The 23274-nt window shown below is 43.3% G+C and overlaps 2 protein-coding genes across 3 annotated transcripts in view; both read left to right on the forward strand.

The window, feature by feature from the left end:
* The window catches only part of Myo3a (myosin IIIA), a 256799-nt gene extending 250261 nt beyond the window's left edge, over positions 1 to 6538 (forward strand). The window contains exon 33 of the mRNA XM_008831744.1: positions 6405 to 6538. Within this exon, the coding sequence (XP_008829966.1) occupies positions 6405 to 6525 (121 nt within the window). The 3' untranslated portion in view covers positions 6526 to 6538. The remainder of the gene's footprint in view (positions 1 to 6404) is intronic.
* A 4748-nt stretch (positions 6539 to 11286) lies between these two features.
* Gad2 (glutamate decarboxylase 2) overlaps positions 11287 to 23274 on the forward strand; it is a 74884-nt gene continuing 62896 nt past the window's right edge. Inside the window, exons 1-7 of one of the 2 annotated variants that reach the window (XM_008831746.2) lie at positions 11287 to 11488; positions 11609 to 11739; positions 12395 to 12454; positions 12610 to 12759; positions 13754 to 13987; positions 18468 to 18558; positions 19073 to 19185. In XM_008831746.2, coding sequence (XP_008829968.1) covers positions 11664 to 11739; positions 12395 to 12454; positions 12610 to 12759; positions 13754 to 13987; positions 18468 to 18558; positions 19073 to 19185 — 724 coding nt within the window. In that variant the 5' untranslated portion in view covers positions 11287 to 11488; positions 11609 to 11663. Of the gene's footprint in view, positions 11489 to 11536; positions 11740 to 12394; positions 12455 to 12609; positions 12760 to 13753; positions 13988 to 18467; positions 18559 to 19072; positions 19186 to 23274 lie in introns of those variants that run through there. The other variant, XM_008831745.1, reaches the window with a different exon arrangement.

The following is a 23274-nucleotide window of genomic DNA, read 5'->3' on the forward strand; positions in this document are numbered from 1 at the left end:
AATCATTGGTTATACTTTCCTTTTGGGTGTTTAAGGCCATACAGTTGGCCCAGATAAACCAATTTATTTTTACACTTAAGTATGTTTGAGGATCTGTTCCTCAGGGGTAACATGTTCTTTGGAGAAGCCCTTGGCTCCTTTTACAAATTCCGCCTATGTGAAGATAAGTCACAGGTCCTGCTCAACCATGGTTGGCTTCCCTTGGAAGCATGGAGGAAATAATTCCTCTGTGTTGACCCTTCTCTTTGTAGACTGGACACTGGTTCAAGTCCATCTGGTGGGGTCTCCTCTGCCTCCTTGATCAAGAGGACAGGTGACCCTCCACAATTACAGGACATTTGGAGAGATGCCCATAGTCCCCTGGAAGTAGTCGACCTAGGAGGGCAACTGTCCTTTATGTCCATCTGACCAAATTAATATAAGCCTCAAAGTATGTCTGTTAAACATCCAAGAAGGTTATTTCCATCAGTCTGGTACTTTTAAATACTGTGTGTCTATTTAGATAAATCTTGGGCAAGACCAATTTTTCTCAGGTAAACCTTACCTAGGCATATATTTCTTGATCTGCTATATATAATTTGTGAGTAGGTTGTTAGAGTAATATAGTTCCCTCTGGTTTTTAAAACTAGCTAGGCATTATTTATCTCTCACATTGTCTAACCCCTCCATCATGGTTTTCCCACTTAAGGTGCCCCCATTTCCCCCTTTCTCCCTTAATAATACCCTTCTCCTATGGTCCTACCTCTCTTGAGCTCCTTCTTTCCCTTTATCCCCTAGGTTCCTTGTATACCCTTCCCTCCCCCCTCCCTTAAACCAACCCAATTTTTATCCATATCTCCCTTATTAAGGCCTGTTTCCTACTATTCTTCTCTTTCAGGTTCTTTCTTTTCCTTTACCTCCCTGTTTCCTTTCCATTATCCTGGTTCCTGTAGTTATGTCTGGATACATACTCACTTATCAGGGTTTGGTTCTAGGATCCACATATGAGAGAGCACATATGATGCTTTTTTTTCTGAGTCTGTGTTACTTCACTTAGTATAACAGTTTCTAGTTCCATCCATTCTCCTGCAAATTTCATTTCATCTTTCTTTACTGCTGAGTAAAACTCCATTGTATAAATGAACCACATTTTCATTATCCACTCATCAATTGAGTAGTTCTTAAAAAAATTTTTTTGAAACAATTAGAAAAATTTGAGAAGAAATGTTGCAGAAAAAATATCCTTATGTATAAATGCATATACCGATACTCACAAGACATAAACTGTTCATTACCCTAGCTATGAGTAAGGCCTATGGGTAAGATACACCAGGGGTAATGGACAGAACCTCGTGGACTTTTTAAATTCATAAATAAAATGATGCACCTTTATGATGCACCTTTTAGAAAATGTTTTGAAGTATGCATACATTGTGAATAGGTAAATTGAACTAATTAACATAACTAAAATCTACTTTTAATGTAAATTTCAAACAATTTATTGCTATGAATTATACTCACTATATTACTTAAGTAGAGCTCTTAAAAATACTACTACTGAATGAAATGTTCTGTCCTTTAATCAGTATGTCCCTAATCCCCTGTCTTGAAGCCTTGATAAGCAGCATTCTGCATTTTGCTTCTATGAGTTTGACATTTTTAAACTCAAGTGAGATCCTGGGAAGCTCCATTTATATTTCATTTACCATAATGTCTTCCGGTTTTGTCTATATTGCCACAAATGGGAATTTCCCTTCTTTTGTAAGCTGAGCACTATTCCATGTTGTATAGAAACTTCATTTTTATCCATTCATTCTTTGATGCACACATAGCTTGGTTTCATAGCTTGGGTTTTGTGAATAACCCTGCAATAAACATGAGAATACAGGTGTCTCTTCAGAGTGTTCACTTCGTTTTCTCTGGACATTTACCTAGTAGTGAGATTTAGGGATCTCACTAACGGTACTAACTAAATAGTAGTTCTCTTTCTAATTTTTTGAGGAACACACATGCTGTTTTCTATCACAGTTTTACCAAATTATATTTCCACCAGCACAGGGCAAGCATTCCCTTTTCTTCATACCCTTACCCATATTTGTCAGTGTTGACATTTTGGTAATACCCATCCTGCGCAGTGTGAGCTCATGCAGCAGTATGATTTTAATTTGTACTTCCCTGGAGATTAATAATGGTATTTTTAATTTAAGATTTTGAGATAAGGGGCTGGAGAGATTGCTCAGTGGTTAAGAACACTGACTGTTCTTGCAGAAGACCCAGGTTAGAATCCCAGCACCACATGACAGCTAACAACTATCCATAACTCCAGTTCCAGGGGATCTGACAATCTCTTCTGTCCACGGGCATTGCACAACATAGGTGCACTTACATACATGCAGGAAATACATGCATACACATAAAATAAAAATAATAAGTAAAAGATATTTTAAAAGATTTTAAGATAAAATTTATATGACAAAATCCACTTAACTACTTTAAAAGAGTCAATTCAGTCTATTTAGTATATTCACATTGTTTCACATCCATTACTAACTTCAGAATATTTCCATCACACACACCCCCAAAATAACCCATACCTCCCAACACCACCATTCTACCACCCCTATTCCCTGCCATCCACTAATCAATTTTCTTTCTGGATTTGCTTATTCAGAATATGTTATATGTGTGGGAACATCCATGAGGCCTGCTTATCCTCACTACCTTTGCTTAGCATGTGATTACTTTCTTTTCTGTGTGTGTGTGTGTGTGTGTGTGTGTGTGTGTGTGTGTGTGCAGGGACATGTGTACCATGGCATGCTTGTGGAAGTCAGAAGACAATATTTGAAGTTGGTTCTCACTCTGCACCTTTGCTTTTGGAGGCAGGGCCTCTTGTTTCTTGCTGCTGCCCTGTGTACTCCGAGATCCTGGGCAGTTTTCCCATCTCTACCTACCATAACATTGTAGGAGTGCTTGGACTGCAGATGCATGCTGCTACATCTGCTTTTTTAAGTAAGTTCAGGGGACCTGAACTCAGGTCATTAGACTTGCAAAGCAAGTGCTTTTACCTACCGATCCATCTCCCTTCCCAGCCTAACATAATCATTTCAAAGTTTCCCTTCATTAAAGTCGAGGATCTATTAAGGGCTTCATTATATAGCTGAACATTGAAATTTGCTTAACCCTGTTTAAAGACTGTGTCTCATTTTATTGTATAAGCAAAATTTACTTGGCCAGCCCTGTTGTCAGACAGTTGAGAGCTTTGTTCTTATTTCAGTAGTACTGAGTTGGTATGGGGGTCCTTATTCCTAGAATGTAACATTCACTCACAGTCTTGTGTTGATTATTTTTGCATATACATTTTGACCATTTCTATGTCTTCTTTTGAGAAATGACTCTTCAAGTGCTTTGCTCATTTTTAGCCTATTGTTAAATTTTTATAATTGTTTAGTTCCTTGTGTGGATATCCCTTAGTAGTTTTATCATTTGCAACTATTTCTTATACTTTAATGTATTGTCTCCTGGCTGTTTTGACTATTTCTTTCACTGGGCAGAAGCTTTTTTATATTTATTTATTATTTTTATTTTATGTGTATGAGTGTTTTGCCTGCATGTAGGTGGGTGTACCCATGTCATCCAATGCCCATGGAGGTCAGAACAGGACATTGGATCCCCTGGAACTGGAGTTACAGATGGTTGTTAGCTGCTATGTGGGTGTTGGGAATTAAACCCAGGTCTTCTGCAAAAGCAGTCAGTGCTGTTAATCACTGAGCTATCTCTCCAGCCCCTGTGCAGATGTAGATAGGCTAGAAGGAGAAATACAAAGTGGGAGGATCCTGAGTGCATGTATCAAGACTTGAAGAATCATGAAAGAAACAGCAGAGGAGGCAAAGATAAGGAGGGAAGCTGGGCTGGTGGCTCAAGCCATTAGTCCCAGCACTCGGGAGGCAGAGGCAGGTGGATCTCTGTGAGTTCAAGGCCAGCCTGGTCTCCATAGTGAATCCAGGCCAGCTGGGGCTACAGGGAGACCCTGTCTCAAAAAAGACTAAAAAAAAAAAATGCAGAGGGAAGCTCAAGATATGGGCCTGCAGACCTGAGTTTGAATCCTCATGCACTCCTTACTAGTTGAGTCAACTAGAGTTGAGGATAAGAAAAATCTAAGGCCTTGCGGTGCTATGTTCAGATTCGGAGATCATGTGTGTGATGTACCCAACAGATGGTCATTACTCAATATTCCTAAAATCACAACAATAGAATTCAATTCAGTAACTCAAAAGAGAGTGCTCCATTGAGAACCATTGCATTGCCACCCATCGCAATGTCATGTAAGATTTTCATGTAAGCTACCCACTGAGTTCAAGATGCCTGAAAGACCTTGACCAAGTTTCTGTTTAGCTCCCTGTTCAGAAAAGACTAGAATAAAGGCACATCACATCAATAGGCAGAGTTTTCCTTTCATTATTATGATCATTCATCAGCAATTGCCCTCAATGACCCTTTCTTTCTCAATTATACTCAACTTGCAAACCCTAATGCTGAGTAAACCCAGCTCTCTATCCAATATGTACCTATACGTTCTAGCTGAATTTGGCTGGAGATAGACTTCATCCAGTATCACATTTAAAAACAAATAAAGCCCTGCACTGTAAACAGGCCCTTGGAGTTATTTCTTTTCCTTAAAAATCCTTTTTACTACTTTTCCTTAAAAATCCATTTTCTTACTTTCACAATCTATTCTTTTCAGACTTCCTTCAAACCATCTAGTTGCCCTGGCTCACCACTGACAATCTTCATTCCTGTTTTACTGAGAAAAGAGTAGGAGAGTACAGACACAAGTTTCTACCACCAAACCAGCCCTCCTGATGCTCACACTCCCCTCAGCAACTGGGGATGCCCTGCCTGACCTCCTAGATAAAGAAGCCCAGACTTAAGCTGAGTCCAAGTCTTTCCAGCCACTCAGGAGTGTGGAGGGGAATGTGTTATTCTCTCCCCTTTGTTCTCTTTATCCAATACTCTGGCAGTCTTTGTACATGATGTGAACAGGCCCCATCAATCATAAAAAGCATTCTTAGTGCACCTTCAATAATGTACATTAAACAAAAGAATAATTTGTCACAGATACTGTCCTCCCACATCATCCTCCACTTTCTCTTCAGACACTTCCCTTGGGTTTCGCACCCACACCTTCACTCACCCTAGCTTTACCTCATCCCATGATCAGCTCTTAGTCTTCATTGCTTCCTGTTGGAATCATTTAAGCCTGTGTTTACTTATTTTTCTTTTTTTTTCAGATACCTTTTCATTTTTATTTTACTTATAAGGGGGTTGAAAAGGGGTCTTATTCTATAGCCCAAGTTGTCCTGAAACTTAATATGTACACCCAGACTGGCCTAGAACTTGCAGTTAGCTGGGTATGGTGGTGCACATCTTTAATCCCAGCACTCTGGAGATAGAGGCAGAAAAATCTCTATGAGATCAGACCAGGCTTGTCTACCTAGCAAGTTCCAGGATAACTGGGGCTACAGGGAGACCCTGTCTAAAAAAAAAAATTTTTAAACTTCTTCATTGGCCTCCAGGACATACTTCTTATACTTCTTTTGTTTGCCTCTTGCTTCATTGCCTGTTCCTTTTAGTCTCCTTTATTGAGCTTCTTCCTCACTGATTTCTCAGTATTGGAGTATCTTAGTCTTCTAGTTTATTAGCATGCATAGCCACTCCTTAAACAATCCTTCATGTACTTATTGTGAAGTGTCTTCTCTCATCACCTGCTATTTTAAAGTTGGTTGTGGTCCTCTCCCATACCAGACTTAAAGCTCACGGAAGCAGAAACCTTTGTCCTGTCACCTACCTATGCTTGTCCCTGATGCTTCATAGGTCCTAAGTTAATGAGAGAATCTATCCCCCACCTATCCACACCCCTCTCCCACTGTGGGTACAAGAAAGCTAACCCAGCAGCTTCATTAGAAACATTGCAACTTTGAAAAGCCAACAGGGCAAACAGCACCTGCATCTCTACCAGAGTGATTGGGCAGATTCACAGCAGTATTTAAAAGAAACATTTGCATGATTTAAAAATGCAAAATGTGAGTATTTATTTAGGCACCTCGGGTTTTCCTGTTTGATAAAAGTGTACTAAAAACTAAGGCACTAAAATAAATGTCTTTATCGCCTGTGGATTATTCTTGTTCCTAAGTTTGCCTTTCTGATCTCCACCTTCTGATGCTTAGCCCTCATCTGAACACAAAGCCTCTAGTTTCAATTTTGGATAAACTGCCGATCTTTAGCACAGCTACGTCTGGCCATTAGTCTGACATTTTGATTGTACCTTTCTTGGACGCAGGTGGTTGGTGGATCACTCCAGGAAGAGGACTGCCAAGCTCCAGGTGGGTGGTGAGAGCAGTCACTGCTGACCTGGGTCTGGGTTGCAGGTGCTGGACCAGAGCGGAGAGCCCGGAGGAGGAGGAAAGCCGGCGGGCAACCAACCCCTATGACTACCGGAGGCTCCTGCGCAAAACCTCCCAGCGCCGGCGCCTTGTGCAGCAATCATAGTTCACCTTCAGAGAGTGCCTAACCCTGAGGTACTACAGGAACCAAAGCGAAGAACCCACTGGCCCTGGCACCTCCAGGCACTGGAGACAGGTCACCCCCCTCAGTTTGCCCTCAAATCCTAGGGACAACCTCTGAACCCAGAATCAAGAGACTACAGGCCCCCTGGGGATCCCCAGACGCTGGGCCCCCAGACTCTCTCACCTGCCTGACCCCTCCCCGCCAAAGTGTTTTTTACTTGTTTGCGACTCCAGGCATCTACTATGCCTCAGCTGTTGCCAGCCCCTCTCTCGTTTTAGATGACCTAAAAGACCTTTTCTTTCTTGAGATGGCTTTCCCAGGATAGAGGAAGACTCACTTCTGGTTGAATTGAGTATACTGGAACAAAGGCAGGTGGGAGTGGTAAGAACTTTGAAAGTGAACTTCATCTGGAACTTGAGTTTTTCACTTCCCTTGGTTATTAATATTGCTAAATAAAAAAAGCATTTTGGAAAGATCAGTTTGCAGGGCTGGTCTGCTGTGTCACCTTTGTGATTCTCCTACTTCTGATATACAGCTGGACTGGAGCAGGAACTAAACTGACTCCTCTCTCCACCAGGGAGTCCTCACCCCCAGCCACCTCTAACAAGCATAGTCTAATTTAAAATTTATCATAGGAACATGCACTCCAAACAACCTCCAAATCCCAGCACGCGCGCACACACACACAATACACACACACAGAGCCTTCCCAGTCAAACCGTGTTGGCACACACACACACACACACACACACACACACACACTCCACCAGGGAGTCCTCACCCCCAGCCACCTCTAACAAGCAGAGTCTAATTTAAAATTTATCATAGGAACATGCACTCCAAACAACCTCCAAATCCCAGCACGCGCACACACACAATACACACACACAGAGCCTTCCCAGTCAAACCGTGTTGGACGCACAAAACAAAGACACACACACACACACACACACACACACACACACACATGAGAACTGATAGGTTTTAAGGACGCCTGATTTGCAGATATGTAATAACTTCTCTTCAGAATTTGGACACATAAAAGATGAATGGAAGGGCAGTGGATGGGGCTAAGCCCTCCATGAAGATGCCTTCCAGGTCTACATCTAGAGAGTGTGAGGAAGGTGGGGAAATGGTTCCAAGGAGGACGAAATGGGCAGATAGTTCTGGCCAAGTCAGTGCTTGGTTCAGGCTGCCAGGAAACCAAATCAATGTCCTCTAAAAAATATAGGAGGAGCAAGCTGATAACATTTGTTCTGCGGCTTGTCTGAGAGTTATAATATTCTCTCCAGAATTGGCTCCAAAAACTCCCCAGAGATGGGCTTGTACAGCCACCTCATTTTATAAGACCCAGCTGAGGGGACACCTCCATCTGTGACAGGGCCAAACCCCCAATCCAAGTGGGCTCTTGTCCCCCATTCTTCCCTAGTTAGCTCAGCTCCAGTTTGGGACCTGACAACAGACAGAACAGAGAAGTCACCCCAGCTGTGCAAACAACCAGATCTAGGAACGCCAGGACCTGTAGCTGGCACCAGCAAAACCAGCTCAACAGGGCACCTAGGTTGACATAAGAAGAGACTAGAGTATCTGTACCATAAGGTCGTCCAGCCTCCTCCCCGCCAACCAACCCATCCACCCTCTGCACACACCAAGAGGCAAATGTGATAGGAGGAGCCTGCAGAGAGGTGCTGCTCTGCTAATCATGGCTTCCTAGTGTCCTAGTGCACCAGAGAACCCTCCAAGTGAGTCTTCAATTGCTGGAGAGCAGCAACAGACCCTCTCTCTAACCCCATCCAGCCCCTTCCACTGCAGGTTATTAAGTAAGCCTGGAAAAGGAAATAGACTTTGGTGGGAGATTCAGTGTTTTTGTTTTGTTCTTGTCTTTGTCTTTCTTCCCATGCCTCCCTTCTCTGTCCCTCAAAATGAACGCACCAAAAGCACACAGTGGAAGCTAGTACCAGGTTTCTTTCTTCAGCTCATCCTGTCATGGGATTTCTGGGTAAGTAGTAGCCAAGAAATAGGTCATCCCAGGAAACCTTCCCTGAGGCTTTGGCTTCGGCTCTGAGGGAGCTTTGGGTGTTAGTCTCCCATATTAAAGGGAGGGCCTTAGAAAAGCTTTTTCCCCCCCACCCGCAGCCTTCCATTCCCAGGTGGCCCAGCCTTCTTTGTGAACTAATGACTATAATTATTACCTCCCTTTGCTCTATTGTCATTGCCAACCAGGAGCAAGGGGGTGGGGAAGGGGAAGGTGGGGGGAGTAATGGGCTCTTTTGGGAAATGAAAGAATTTACAAAGCAAATTGCTGTCTAGGAAGGAATGGATTTTTAAAAAGAGGAATATAATCACTGCATTTGAAGTGGGGAGTGGTAAAATAATAATAATAATAATGTATGGCCATTAGATTTAAAAACACTCTGGTGCTTTGGGATTTAATTGCATTTAAGCAGTACCATTTTAAGTCACTCTATAAAAAGATAAATTCAGATATTGAGATTTCTACTTTCCTCTTGTTTTAATCCAGGCCTTCCTTGGAAGTGGGGTGCGTGTGTGTGTGTGTGTGTGTGTGTGTGTGTGTACCAGACCTTGTTTTTATGAGTGTTTGTATTTTTGGCTACTCATCCATAGTAGAAAAGCTCCACAACCTCAGCCAGCTGGCCTGAAGAGAATTATTCGCAGAAATTGATTTGGCTTTAAACAAAGAACCAGACTCTCTGGAGTCCTATCTGCAAGGCTGAGGCAAGATCCCAGCAGGCATCCCTCTCTGCATTCCTGGAGTTCAGACCTTGTTTTTATGAGTGTTTGTATTTTTGGCTACTCATCCATAGTAGAAAAGCTCCACAACCTCAGCCAGCTGGCCTGAAGAGAATTATTCGCAGAAATTGATTTGGCTTTAAACAAAGAACCAGACTCTCTGGAGTCCTATCTGCAAGGCTGAGGCAAGATCCCAGCAGGCATCCCTCTCTGCATTCCTGGAGTTGTTACCTCTGCTAGTTGAAGCTAAGCAGCCCTGAGCACCAAAAATTGACCAAGGTGAGGCCTGAACTCGGGATCACTGCCTCCAGCAACGTGGCCCTTGCTTCACACCAGAAGAGCTCAGCATCTCGCCTTGCAACACTCCAGTGGTACCCCCTGTGCACCTGGGATCCTGCAGCCTCAGTAGGCATCCTCCAACATGGGAAGAAGACAAAGCTTTGTGCAGAGAACTGACCAGAGGGTGATGTACTTGGAGACACAAGGCTTGGGTGTCTGCTTAGCTTCCTGAGGTCTTAGAAAGCTTACCTAAATGAGTGCCCCTGGTAGCTGTGAAAGTTTGAGGGTTTCTGCTTTGACAGCATCTTTGGTGCCTAGTTAAAACTCCAACAGCTGTGGCTGTGGGCACAAGGAAATGGCAGGAGCTTGTTCAGGGTTTGGGGTAGGCAGGCACCAGGGAAGGCTGAAAGCAATCTTTTCCCACCATGGCGTGTCTTAAGCTGCTGCAAACCGGGAGCTACTAGCTAGCTATCTAGGCTGAGAACTTGATCTTCCAGCCAAGAGAAGGCAAGGTGAACTCAGAGGGCCCCAAATCCTTGAAGTAACTTTCTGTATTTAGCAGCCTTTAGTGAAAGGAGGGCAGATTCTTTCAGCCCTTTATTAGAAAAAGAGGTTCTATTTCTCACTGGGCCTCAGAAGCTGTGAATCTTATGGGTTTTGGTACCCCCTGACAGGAAAGATTCCTTCTGGGAAAGGGAGAAAAGTCATTGGTATGAATCTCCCTAAAGAGAGAGATGTTTTCTTTTCTCCTGCGTTCGGAAAGCCCGGGTTGCTTACTCAAAACCTCCTGCACCCCTCCCACTCACTCTCATACTCCAGTCACGCAAAGAGCTGGCCTTTCCACGCCTCCTTGGACCAAGGTCACCAAAGGACTGGATCCCCTCCCCCACCATCAGTCCGGTCGGCTCTGACTGCTCTCCCTCTATCCCTTTCAAGAAGTTTCCGTTCGTTTTATTTATTAATTTTTTTCCTGCCGGAGGTCCTCAGTGAGTGATAGACTCCAGCGTGAATTTTTAATTGCTTCAATCAGCAGCCTTTCTTCTCAGCGGTCAGTCAAACCCTGGACGGTGGGTCCGAGACCCAGCGCTTGACTGCACCCGGACTAGCGCGCCTCAGGGCCGGCGCAGCCCAGGAGCCTGGCATCAGACTTCCCGAAGGAGGTGAGAAGACCCTTCGGCCTACCTCTTCGGTAGCTTCCCCAAGCTCTTGAGCTGCGCCTGATTAAGGCCAGGTGGCCTGGGCTCTTGAGGTCACAGTGACCTTAGCACCGGTTAGGAGGAAGGCGAACCGAGGCCCACAACTGGAGCCAGCCTGCAAACAATAAGCCAATCAGTGCACGCGTAAACAGGTCTTCTCCATCCCTCCTGCCCTGGCCTCCCGGGTCTCGAGGTTAAGGGCCGTGGTAGCACGCTGGACAGCACCCGGGCCACAGCACTCAGCTCGCTCCCCTAGTCTGGGCTGGCCAGCTCTCCCCAGCTCGCCTCCCTCCTCCGCACTCCGACACCCACCGGTGCTCGTCGCCCGGCACCCTCACGATCCAGCTCCCCCTTTCCCATTTTCCCCTCTGCCAACCCGTCAGCATCCCCACCAGTCTCCCTCCCCCTCAAAATCTCGAAGGCCCTTTCCACTTTCTGATCTCCAGGCTGAAGATCCTTCCGACTTCCCCCTTTTATCTCCGCGGCAAGCGCGGCCACATCCCGACTCCCTAACTCGATTGCACAAGCGAGGAGTCGCACACCCAGACCGCAGGTTTCTTCTCCCTGTGTAACAACCCACCCTCGTCGCGCGGTCCCGCCTGTCCCCGCGCGGTGCCCTCCTCCCGCCACACACACACACACACACACACACACACACACGCACGCACACACACACACACGCAGGCACACACGCAAGCGCGTGCAGGGCCAAGTCGAAGGCAGCTCCCCCACCGCTGCGCCCCCCCCCCCCCACACACACACACACACACACACACACACACGCACGCACACACACACACGCAGGCACACACGCAAGCGCGTGCAGGGCCAAGTCGAAGGCAGCTCCCCCACAGCCAGCACTCGGAGGAGACCTGCGGCAGTCTAGCAGAGCCGATGGCATCTCCCGGCTCCGGTTTTTGGTCTTTCGGGTCCGAAGATGGCTCCGGGGATCCCGAGAACCCGGGCACAGGTAGGACAATAGGGATCCACAGCCGGAGAGCTTTGTGGGGTGGCTTGGGGCTTGTAGGGCTCTGCGGAAGACTACCAGAGCCACGGGGAAACTTATTTGGCTTCGCCTTGCTCTCTGGGTAAGTCCTTGACTATGCCAGAATCCCAAAGCCCCACAGCCCTTTGTCCCTGGGGAGAGGCCCAGGGTGTCTCGGCCTCCAACCCCTAAGCCTAGTAAAGCTCCCGAAAGACAGGGCATCTGCAGAACACCAAATTCGTGGACCTGAGGCACTGCTTCCAGATGTCCGGCCCTGGGCAGAGATAGAGAAAGGCAAAATGGGAAGGACAGAGAGAGTTCTGGGTCTGAAAGAGAGCGAGCGCTTAGTGACAGCCTAGGGGTCTAGGGCAGGTGAGGGTGGTCTTGAAACATCAGCACCTAGGGAACAGTGCCAAGAGCCGTGGTCCGGGCATCCTCTTGAGACAAAAATTGGTGAACTGACGGCCCCTTCGCTTCCCCCACCTGCTGGATGTGGAGTCGCCCGTGGCCGCGCAGTTCCAAGGCGCGGGACCCGGACTCCCAGCTTATAGATGCTGGTCGCTTAGAACGAAATTTCACTTTTCCTGTTCCTTGTGCTGTTCTCGTTCCCCTTCGCGGTCCGCTCGCCTGGGTTTCTCAGCCAGAGCCTGGTGTCAGGTGGCTCAGAAGTTCACCGGCGGCATCGGAAACAAGCTGTGCGGTGAGTGACGGTCGGGGGGAAGGAGGGTGGGCGAGGTCGGGGGCATTCCCTGGCACCCGCGCCAGGCCTCAGCCTCTCCTCTACCGGTGGGCTGCAAGGAGCGAGCTGGGACGGTCGGTGCTGACCCAGACCCGGCGTTCCCTGTCGTTGTCCAGCCCTACTTTATGGAGACTCTGAGAAACCGGCCGAGAGCGGCGGGACTGTGCCCCCTCGGGCCGCCACCCGAAAGGTCGCCTGCACCTGCGACCAGAAGCCCTGCAGTTGCCCCAAGCCGGACGTCAACTATGCGTTTTTGCACGCAACAGGTAAAGGCGCTGGGCCCTTACCCGGCTCTGTCCCGCCCACACCTGACCCGGGGCCTGGCAGAGGTGGCCCCTATGAGAACCTTCTGCAGACCTGGAGGAAAGCTGGGCCCCTCGGCCTGGTGATTCTCAAAGTGCAGTCCCGGGCGGCAGCATCCCGCGCCAGCACTGCAGGGAGAGTCGCGGGCGGCACGGGCAGTCGTGCGCCTCGGCTGCCTGCTTGTTTGGATTGCCCTGGCCTCTGGGTGGAACAGGTTTCCTGATGTCCAGCCAAGGAATTCAGAATTGCCGAGATATTGTAGGTGGTTAGATTCGATCGCGAGTAATTTGTAACAGCGCTTTTACCGAGGAATGGTTCTATTGCCGTGCACTTCAAGTGTTGAATTTTACCTCCCGGTGCATAAGTTCCCAGTGTCCCCAAAAGCACGCACGCGCGCGCGCACACACACACAATCACACCACAACCTCCCCTACACAAACACACAACCACACGCCAACTTTGGAAACATCTGGCCATCAAAAACCAAAGATCATAACTTCGTATGAATCACTTTTCTGGTTTGCCGGAAAGCATTTTTGAAACATTTCTCTTGTGAAGTATTTCACAAACATTTAAGACCATTCACTCAAAAGAACATTTAGGACAAACGCCTGTGAGAGAGATGAGCTGAGACATTCTTTCTGAAAAAGAAGGAAGCAAAGAAAAGCCCCTGGTAGCAAGTTAGGAAGAGAAACGCAAGAATTAATTCCGGAAGGAGCAAAAGTCAGTTTCCCTAGCTGTTTGCAAAGGCTTTGTTTGTTGGCCTGTCTGTCTGAGGCACGGTCTTCCCGCCCTTTCACCCAACCTGGCGTGGAACTCAGCAATCTTCTAGCCTCAGCCTCCCAGTACTTTCATTGTAGGCAAAGTAAAACCAGTTCAAAGAGAAATTACCCATCGATAATTGCCTGATATTTGCATAGTGAAATCTGAATTTGTCCTTTCCAATCCATTCTTCAGACCTGCTGCCCGCCTGTGATGGAGAAAGACACACTCTAGCATTCCTACAAGAAGTTATGAACATTTTGCTTCAGTATGTGGTGAAAAGTTTCGATAGAACAACTAAAGTGATTGATTTCCATTATCCTAACGAGCTTCTTCAAGAGTATAATTGGGAATTGGCAGACCAACCACAAAATTTGGAGGAAATTTTGACGAATTGCCAAACAACTCTAAAATATGCAATTAAAACAGGTATTGTCCAACCAGCAACAATAAAGTTTTTTTCCTTTACGATTTTTTTCTACAAAATGTTTTCTGTTCTGTTGAGTTGTAATATTTTAAAAATTGTGAAGTTATTATTTAAAAATAGACATTGCTATTAGACTTATTGTTAGAATGATTCAAAAGCACCTCGTAGACATCGTGTGTTGATAGTATCTGAAACATCATGATATAAATCGCCAGGCTTTACATTTCATGTGTGTGATCAAGGAAATTAATCAGAGGAGTAGACGCAACCATTTGTCAGCAGAGACCAGTAGCAGCGGCCCAAAATGGAGAAAGAAAGGGAACGTAGAAACGAAAGCTGAAAAGATGTGATCCAGCAAGCCTGAGTTGTAGCATGCCGGCAATTTCCTTGGCATAGAACTGCTCAGGCGGGCTGGAGGGATACTCTTTTGGCGTTGTTTCAAATAACTGAACTTTGCATTTTAATTCTAATTCTCCTGTTTTGAAAGAAGAGCTTGCACATATATACACACATATGCATGCACATAGATCACAGTACAGTCTAGCTCAGCAAGCCAGCCATATTACATAAGGACATAAGTCCTTCACAGCTTTGTGCATGAAAATAAGAAAGGGGAAGAGGAAGTGTGGTGATACTCGCAGGGGCACATTTTTCAAAATGTATTTTATGGTCTATTGGGTTTTCCACGGTACCCTTTAAAAAATGATTTCAAAATATTATAGCTCCAGGTGTAACAGTCATTGGAGTGCATTCCAAGCTTTTCGTGTGTCTATACAAAATCAGCCATTCGTGTACCCAGGTCCTAAGTAACCTGCTTTTTTCTACATTATCTCTAATCATCTTGATACATAATGACATAGATTAAAGCAATAGAATAAATATGAATGAATTTCTGAAGGAGAGGGAAACCTTACAGATCCACAGTGATTTAGAGAATTTAAAATACTTAATAGCAAATAATAAATGTGAAATATCGAGCAAGCATTGGCTTCTATACAAATGTATTTTATGCTGCAATTTTATAAATGAATTATCACTGTTAGTATAACAAATATTTTTAAGAATGTTGGCTATGAAAAAATTTAACCTTTTTTTCCCTGCACATTCTTTATATCATCAGAAGGGAAAGACATACGTAGAAGAAACCTTGGAAAATTAATTTATTGTGTAATTATAATCCACTTTATGAGACTACAGACTTAAAGCAGATAGAAAAGGGGTCTAACTTGTTGATTTTCATGGAGTATGATTTTTGAAGGTTTATTAGATGTCATTAGTCAGAATTCCTGAAGACTCCACAGGATGTACATGCCAGGCACTAAAAAAAAATTCCTCCTGCACCCATTTTGTCCCCTGTATCTGTAGATGCAAACTTGAGCAATGCTTTTATCTCATTGTTTTGTTTGGCACATTCCCCCATATCTGATACTTAAATATGCTGATGAGAAATTGCTTTCTGATGTTTATATCAAATTTAAAAGAATGCATTTTTTTTTTACATTTCATCCTTAAAAGATGGTGACATGTGAAATGTAACTTAGAGATAAGATAACAAGACTTGCCAGTCAATGAAAGAAATAGTTCTGTCTATCAACAGGAGGAGGGGAGAGGGAAATGTATTGATTCAATTCTTAGATTTTTGCCATAATGCTTGTGAAACTGTTAACTGTTGCTCTGGTGCATTTTATCTACAGTTAAGATAAAAATTCAATGGATTAAGGTGAATAGCTCAGTATTATTCATATCTTGTTTAGTCTTCTGTTCACTTCTCCCCAAATAGCATTTCAAAAAATTAAAAGCAGGCAGCTTCTCCCTTCAACTGTCACGTTTATAGATCTTTATGCTGTAACTATCATATTTGTCAGCTAATACCATTGAGAGTCTATCAAAGCAATCAACCTCTCTGTCATGATCCAGTATTCTTATGATCCTTGGGAGATCATTTTATAAAATGTTTGTCACTTGTTTTCTTATGAAAGTCCATTTGAACTTCAAGTTTAGAGAGAACTGAAGGGCATTGAGGAAGATTTTAAAATGAAAACTTCATGTGTTGATCAAATTACTTACAAGGAAGTACTAGAACTAGTAACTTATGCAAATGGTAGGATTCTAGAATAGTGCTATCAGGGGTTCTTACCTGGTGATGGTGCCTGGAAGAAGTGGAGTAATGTTAATGGAGATTTTTATCTTCATGGGAACTATTAGACAAAGGAATTTGAAGTCAATAAATGAGCCATCCTTATGGAGGTTGTCAGTACACACACACACACACACGCAAAAAAAAAAAAAAAAAAAAAAAAAATTAGAGGCTTTTGGCTCCTCCCCAGTTGACTGTAAGCCCCAAGTCTAGCGGTTTGCAGCCTGCACATCCTTCTGGGCTCATTTGCAAAGCTGTGCAGGAGCTGTCCAGCGCCCGAAGCAGAGCCCTAATCTCAACCGCCTCAAACTCCAAGTCCCGTGGCTCTGCACAGGCTGTAGATGGTCTCCTGAGTTCGCCTCACATGGGCTGGGGCGTCAGGATGCCTACTTAGCACTGGGAACTGCTGACAGACTTAGAGGCATCTTTTCACACTCACACAGCCCTGGATGGATGTAGTGGGAACCCATTGGAGACAGCATGTAGGAGGCCACAGGAACAGAACAAATGTAATCAGCGGGATATTTCTGCTGGAACCCCAAGGGACATGCTGCTCTGACCTGTCAAACCATCTCCCTATGTACTTTCACATCATTATCAGTAAATGAAAGCTGCGGTGCAGGAGAAAGTCAGATGAAACTGCAGATCAAGGTCAAAACATTATTTAGAGGGAAGATATCCCTGCAACCAAAGCATCAAACTCATGTTCAGTTCACCTGAAGTGTTGGAGTTCTGATGTCCAGAAAGATGTCTCTCACACACCTTAGAATCCCCCAGCTTTATGCAATTTTTGTGCCAAAGTTTCCAGAGTTAAATTCTGTGTGGCAATAGCTACCAGGTTCATCTAGAAATGCGTGTGTTGTTAATCTTTATTAATTTCTTCACTCAAAATAAAATGGTTTGGGGATGGAGGAGGGAAGAGGCAGCATCTGGAGAGAGAAGTGGATTGTGGTGTCAGCTGTGAGCTCCAAGGAGTCAATGAGGCAGAGAGGTGGGGGGAGGGGGTCTTGCTGCAGACATCGGCAGCAGCTGCTGCATCCAGGGGACTTTCCACCTTTCCTCAATGAGTAAACTGATGAGGTCAGAATCAGAGGGCCTGGAGAAGACAAAAAAAAAAAAAAAAAAAAGGAAGGTCAAGGTCTGAGGCTATAACCTATAATGGAGGTAAAACAAGACCCAAGAATGAGCTAGAGGTGCACAAATACCAGTCTCTCTAAAATGTATTCCTTCCCAGCACCTATCTTTTCCTAGTGTCAGACTCTCTGGCCACATGCCTGGGGCTGATAAGAGAGCACTCCAGTCCAGAAGATAAGCTGTGTGCTTTCCCTATTGCCTTCCTTTATCTTGTTCTGTCCATGCGTGGAATGAGAGACTATCAGGGATCAGACAGATGTCCAGCAAGTGACAGGACCTTTTTATCAGATGCTATGTCCATAAGTATTCCTCTTCTAAAATTTTTCTTGCTTAACAAAGCATGGATTTATAAATAGACTTTTACAGAACAAGATGAGAATGCAGAATCCTAATGAGATATTTATAATCACATTTTAAATAATAGCCTCAGGAGTATGTACATGCCAATCCATTTACAGAATTTTAGAGAAACTCAGAAGTTAATTATATAAGACTTGCTAACAGGTCAGTCTGTCTATTGAATATATCATCACGTATCTTGTTGACAAGACAGTGATGTTGACTATACCCAGCTTTATTTTAAATTCAAACTATGAAGGGCTCTGTTGATTATAATCAAATATCCAGACAAGAGAAGAATTGTCAAGAATTAGCTTTGTCCATGTCTTTTGAATCCAGGGCAAATCACTTGGCAGAGTGTCCTATTTTCTGGGTTTTTCTCTATCTTTTGTAATCCTCAGCCATTTGTCACTAGTATCATTATGAATGCTGGCATGCCTGAAGGGTGTCATGGTCTGGATGATTCTCAGAGCAGTGAAATGAAAGGGAATTTTAGGAGTATCAATGCAAATGAGCAGTAACCTGTCTTTGAATGGCTTGGATTACCACAACATTTTAGTTTGCAAATATATTGAAACTGTAGCAGGAAATAACTCAGTCTGTGCATTCCAAGCTACACATTATTTTTATAGGACATATTTAAGAAGAGATTTTCAGAATATGCTTGAAGGAATACTAAACCCCAAATAGACTCTGTAGTTAGAGACAAGGTTGCTTGAGAATATTGTGTGCACATGCGTGTTTTCACGTGCATTTGCATATTAAGTTTCTGAATATGCATTTCCTGTTACTGAAGGATTTTTAAGGTTCTTTAGCTATAAACATCATGTATTTGGGAGACATTTATTTTCACTGGTTTCCATTTTATTCAGGGCATCCCAGATATTTTAATCAACTCTCCACTGGACTGGATATGGTTGGATTGGCAGCAGACTGGCTGACATCAACAGCAAACACTAACATGTAAGTGTCTCTACAGGTTTTTGTGTACTCAGATAATTATTAGGGAGAGTCCACAGTCTTTAACTCTTGTGTGAAAATCTCTTTGCATTACATGTTCTCTAAAGCTTTAAAAGTGTATGAGTATTCTCTATGGATTAATTTTAAAAAATAGTCCTGAGATATCTTTAATTTTATCAAACTATACAAAATTTAAAAACACAAAGAGACGTTTTGGCATTTTGATTTTGAATGATGTATTTAAAAGAGAAACAGAACCCAGACATTTTACATAGTGCCACTGTACAATGCTCTTTATTCAACATGACAAACTATCCTTGCATATTTAGCCAAAAATTGAAGCTCTTGACCAAAAGTGAGTAAAATATTTGGAAGAGCTTTTGGAAATAATTTCCTCTCTATTTAATGTGATGATTTTAATATTTATGAATGTAAGTCTTTAACAATGATGAAATTCTGTAGCTATTGTAATTTCTTTGAGTTACATACATGAAATATGACCATTTTCACTTTTCAGGTTCACCTATGAGATTGCTCCAGTATTTGTGCTTTTGGAATATGTCACATTAAAGAAAATGAGAGAGATCGTTGGCTGGCCAGGGGGCTCTGGAGATGGGATATTTTCTCCTGGTATATATATTTCAGTTTTTCTCTTTTGTTCATCTCATATGCCTTATTATGAACTTAAGGAAATTAGACATCTATTCTGTTTTTATGATTCAGTTACCTAGTCTGTGTGTTTATCAAAAGAATGAGTGTGCCTAAGTCCATTGAACATAACTTCGAGCTAGCTGATCCTATGTTCAAACATGTTATTTGTGTTCAACACAGTATAAGCAGGCATGATGTTCTGCTGTGACCCTACATATGGGATGTGAGGATAATGCTGGACAAAAGAATAATGATCCTGAATACTAAAGTTCACTCTGGATGTATTTCCTAGAATTAGAGAAATGAACAAGATAGTTATTTAGTCAAACATTCTCTGTTTGAAGATGGATAACAGGGTGTGTCTCCTCAGTGGAGTTCATGCATTTTTCTAGTCTCTAAAATAATAACCAGAGAAGCCAATTTATACTAATTTCAAGGAGGTGAAAGAATGCCCAGGAGATAATTCCTTAGAGTTAAAAAAAGAGTGATGATTTCTTCAAGAGATTTTTTTCTTTCTTCCTTTTCCTCATCGTGCCATCCAATGTTTCCCTCTTTGCCTCTCTTGCTAGTCACTGCATCTTAAGCTCCATTATTTCACCTCTCTCAGCCTAGAGAATCAACTTGAAACAAAATGCTGTGTCCTTGACTCATGGTTGTGACCTTGACTTGATTCAGAGATGTAATAGAAGTTAGGAAGGCAATGGAGAGTCACTGACCCATGGAAAAGAAGCCTGGCATTCAGACTAGCACCTAAACAATGACAGGAAGCCAGTCCTCAGTACACTGAGGTGGGTGGTTCAGACAGGAAAGACCAGAGCCACATCTGCGGTTGTGTCAGGCGCAGCAAGACCAAGGTCTGATCTTTCTTGAGCAAATATGCAAAGACAGAGGGGAGAAAAGAAAGACAAAGTGTGAAGAGGAAGCAATGAACAGGCAACATACTCAAGGCCAAGACCTAAGTGTGTTTGGCTACCAGCTCTCATCTGCTATTTTGTTTTATGTTTCTGTATATATAACACATTCCTCAGATGCTAAAGAGGAAAGCGTTGGTTAAATGAAAAGAAAAATTGGTCTTTTAAAAAAGTCATTGAACACTAGTGATAAATTCTTGCATTTACTGGGGAATTAGTACTTAGTTTCCTTTGATGCTGAGTTTTAAACTTTGTCTTTGTTGCCTGAAATTGATGCTTAGGGAGTGTTTTTCATAAAGAAAGGTTGGAAGATCAGCATAATTTCTACCTCATTCCTTCTTCCCTTATAGGGTTGGCTGTAGTGCTGAACTGTCCCTGAGATGTACCAAGAGTACCCTGGTTTCTACTTTAATGGTTCCCCAAAGTAGGAAGAAAATCTCTGCCTCTGCTGGCTATGAAACTCTGACTAGTTTAACTAGGGTCCAGGCCTGATTACTGCCTGGTTTTAGAACCCAGAAAACACATACCCTGCAAAAGAATCCTCGTTGGCAATTCCCCTAGGCTCTGTATGGACTTAGGGCTGACCCCACTTCCCTCCCTATGCTGGAGGATGACTGACCTGCAAAATGAGAAGCAGGAGGTCAGCCTGGAAGCTTCTAGAATCACTAGACCTGAAGAGCACTTTCTTTGTGCATATTTTCCCCTTCTTTTCTCTGCCTCCCCTCTGGCTCTGGGAAATACAATGAAAGCTGCTGTTCTCTACTACTCAAGGAACAGTCACTAATGTCTGTGAATACTTTGGATTACCATAAACAGGGAGGGATACTGCTGCAGCAACTGGAAGCCAGGGTCTAAACACCTTACAAAGCCCAAGACATCCCTGGCATGAGGAATTCTATAGACCAAGTTGTCAAAAAGTACCAAGCCTAAGAAATGTTGAGCTATAGTGAAGCTTTTCTTAAAAGCTTTCCTTCAAGTCTAACATCTTACAGTCAAGACTTTTTGACTGGGTAACTAACTGATCAGAACAGACTTGACCTGGTTTCTGTTTGTCCTGGATCTCTGGGGTCTAAAATGGTAGGAACTGCCCTCATTCTGACTGTTGAGATTCCAGGATCTGAGTGATGCCTGCTCTGTGCCAGGTGGTCTACCTGAGTCAGAGTCCAGGACTCAAATGCAAAGGACATAGCCGTGCATTGGGTCCTTTACCTTGGCAGAGCCTTCCTGTTCCTCAATCACCAGACAGCTCAAAGCATCCACATAATGGGCTCAAGAGTGTCTTTGTTGGGGTGGTGGAAGATAATATCTTCACTCTGTCTCATGTCCTCTATGCCAGCAAACTCATGTGCATTCATAACACATCTTTTTTCTAGATAGCAAAAATCCTAAACTGTTCAACAACTCCAAGGAAAGCTCAATTTTCTTTGCTTGTCAAGTGAGACCCTACTTAGAGATTAAAATTTTATCATATAAAATCCTTGACAGTCTTAAGGCAAAACAGGAAAAATAATTCCATATGGACCTGAAATCATGAAGTAACATTGTGTTAATGAATGTAAATGTATCTCAAGGATACCTTTGTGAGGGAAGAACTGTTTTGAGGAATAAAGAGAGAAAATATTGGTAAGAAGTTATGGATGTTCTTGCACTCTGTAAAAAACCATTAACAGGCTGCACCATTAACAGCAGTAATTTATTTGTCTCAATACAAGCAAAAGGCATTGCAGGAAATGAAACAACTATTTACTGCCAGAATAACCCCAGGATTTTACACACTAATACAGATTGGCTACCTCAACAAACTAAGGAGGAAGGAAAGAAAAAAAAAATTATCTTCTCTAAAATCTAGGCATAGCAGTACACACATGTAATCCAGCCTTTGGGGTGCTGAGACAAGAGGAACACGAATTGAAAACTAACCTGGGCTATATAACAAGACCTTTTAAAGAGCTCCTAGCAAGAGCTAAATAAACGGTTCTCCTTAGTGGGGTTGGCAAGGTGGGTTTCCAGGAGTCGAGCCCAGTGTACTTTTCTGAACCCTCTTGGCTTGTACCTTGGAATCTGGGGATGCAGTTCAAGGACAGCTAGGAGGTTTCATTCTGTGTCCAGCTGTAGATGAGGGCTGCTTCAGCGTTTTACACTCCCATGACCCCTGCCTATCTGAGAAATATTTTTCTTTTTTTGTTTGTTTGTTTTTTGGTTGATTGAGACAGGACCTCTCTGTCACCCCAGCTGGCCTGGAACTTACTATATAGCTCAGGCTGGCCTCAATCTCACAGAGATCCCCCTGCCTCTGCTTCCCCAGCCCTGGGGCTAAAGGCAGGAGACACTGTGTCTGGCTGCTAAAGAACTTTTTATATGACCTGGGTATCTAGACATAGAAAATAAATATACAAAGTAAAGATTTACTGATAATAAATCTTGAAAATGAAAATTCTTTGATGTTTATGTAACATTACCACTTAAAGACAAAAGTAAATTTGTGTGCTAATGAGATAAACCCATTTGCTTAATTTTACATAAAGAATTAAGTCTTGGCTGAATGCTTGATTCTGCAGGATATAAAAGCTTCACCATTTTTTAGAGCTGTTCCGTATATTGATTTTATAATTCTCAATGCTAAGAATGCCACATTGCACAAATACATGATATAAAAATGGCAGAAATGTATTTACAGCCATTTCAAAAATGCTGAAAATTCTGTCCTAATCCTAAACCAAAACTCAGCAATGAATTATTTATGAAACTTATGTGTGCAACTCAAACAGCAGTCTTTAAAAATCAAACATTCTGACACAATATAATCCAGATACATCAATTTGAAGCTTACCAGCTAAGAAATAACATCAGAGAAATATTGTCTGTTTTCTGTAATTAAAACGTTATGTTTCCACAAGAGAAGAAGATTTTGGATGTAGAGTAAAAACATGACATTTCACAGCACACGACAATCCTGAACCTGAACTGAGGTATTTCAGGCGGCGTTCATTGTATCCTGTGGCAGGATGTGGTGGGCACTGAGAATGCTGTGTGTTCACAGCTAAGCTGCAGTAAAGTTGCATGATGCCTCACAGACATTTGAAACAGTTCAGAATCATTATGTGTTTGATTTTTAATTAATTATTGTTTGTTGTGTGTTGAAAAATTTTATTGTTAC

Source organism: Nannospalax galili, unplaced genomic scaffold (genome assembly GCF_000622305.1).
Source record: "Nannospalax galili isolate Female #2095 unplaced genomic scaffold, S.galili_v1.0 scaffold14, whole genome shotgun sequence".
In the NCBI taxonomy this organism is placed as follows: domain Eukaryota; kingdom Metazoa; phylum Chordata; class Mammalia; order Rodentia; family Spalacidae; genus Nannospalax; species Nannospalax galili.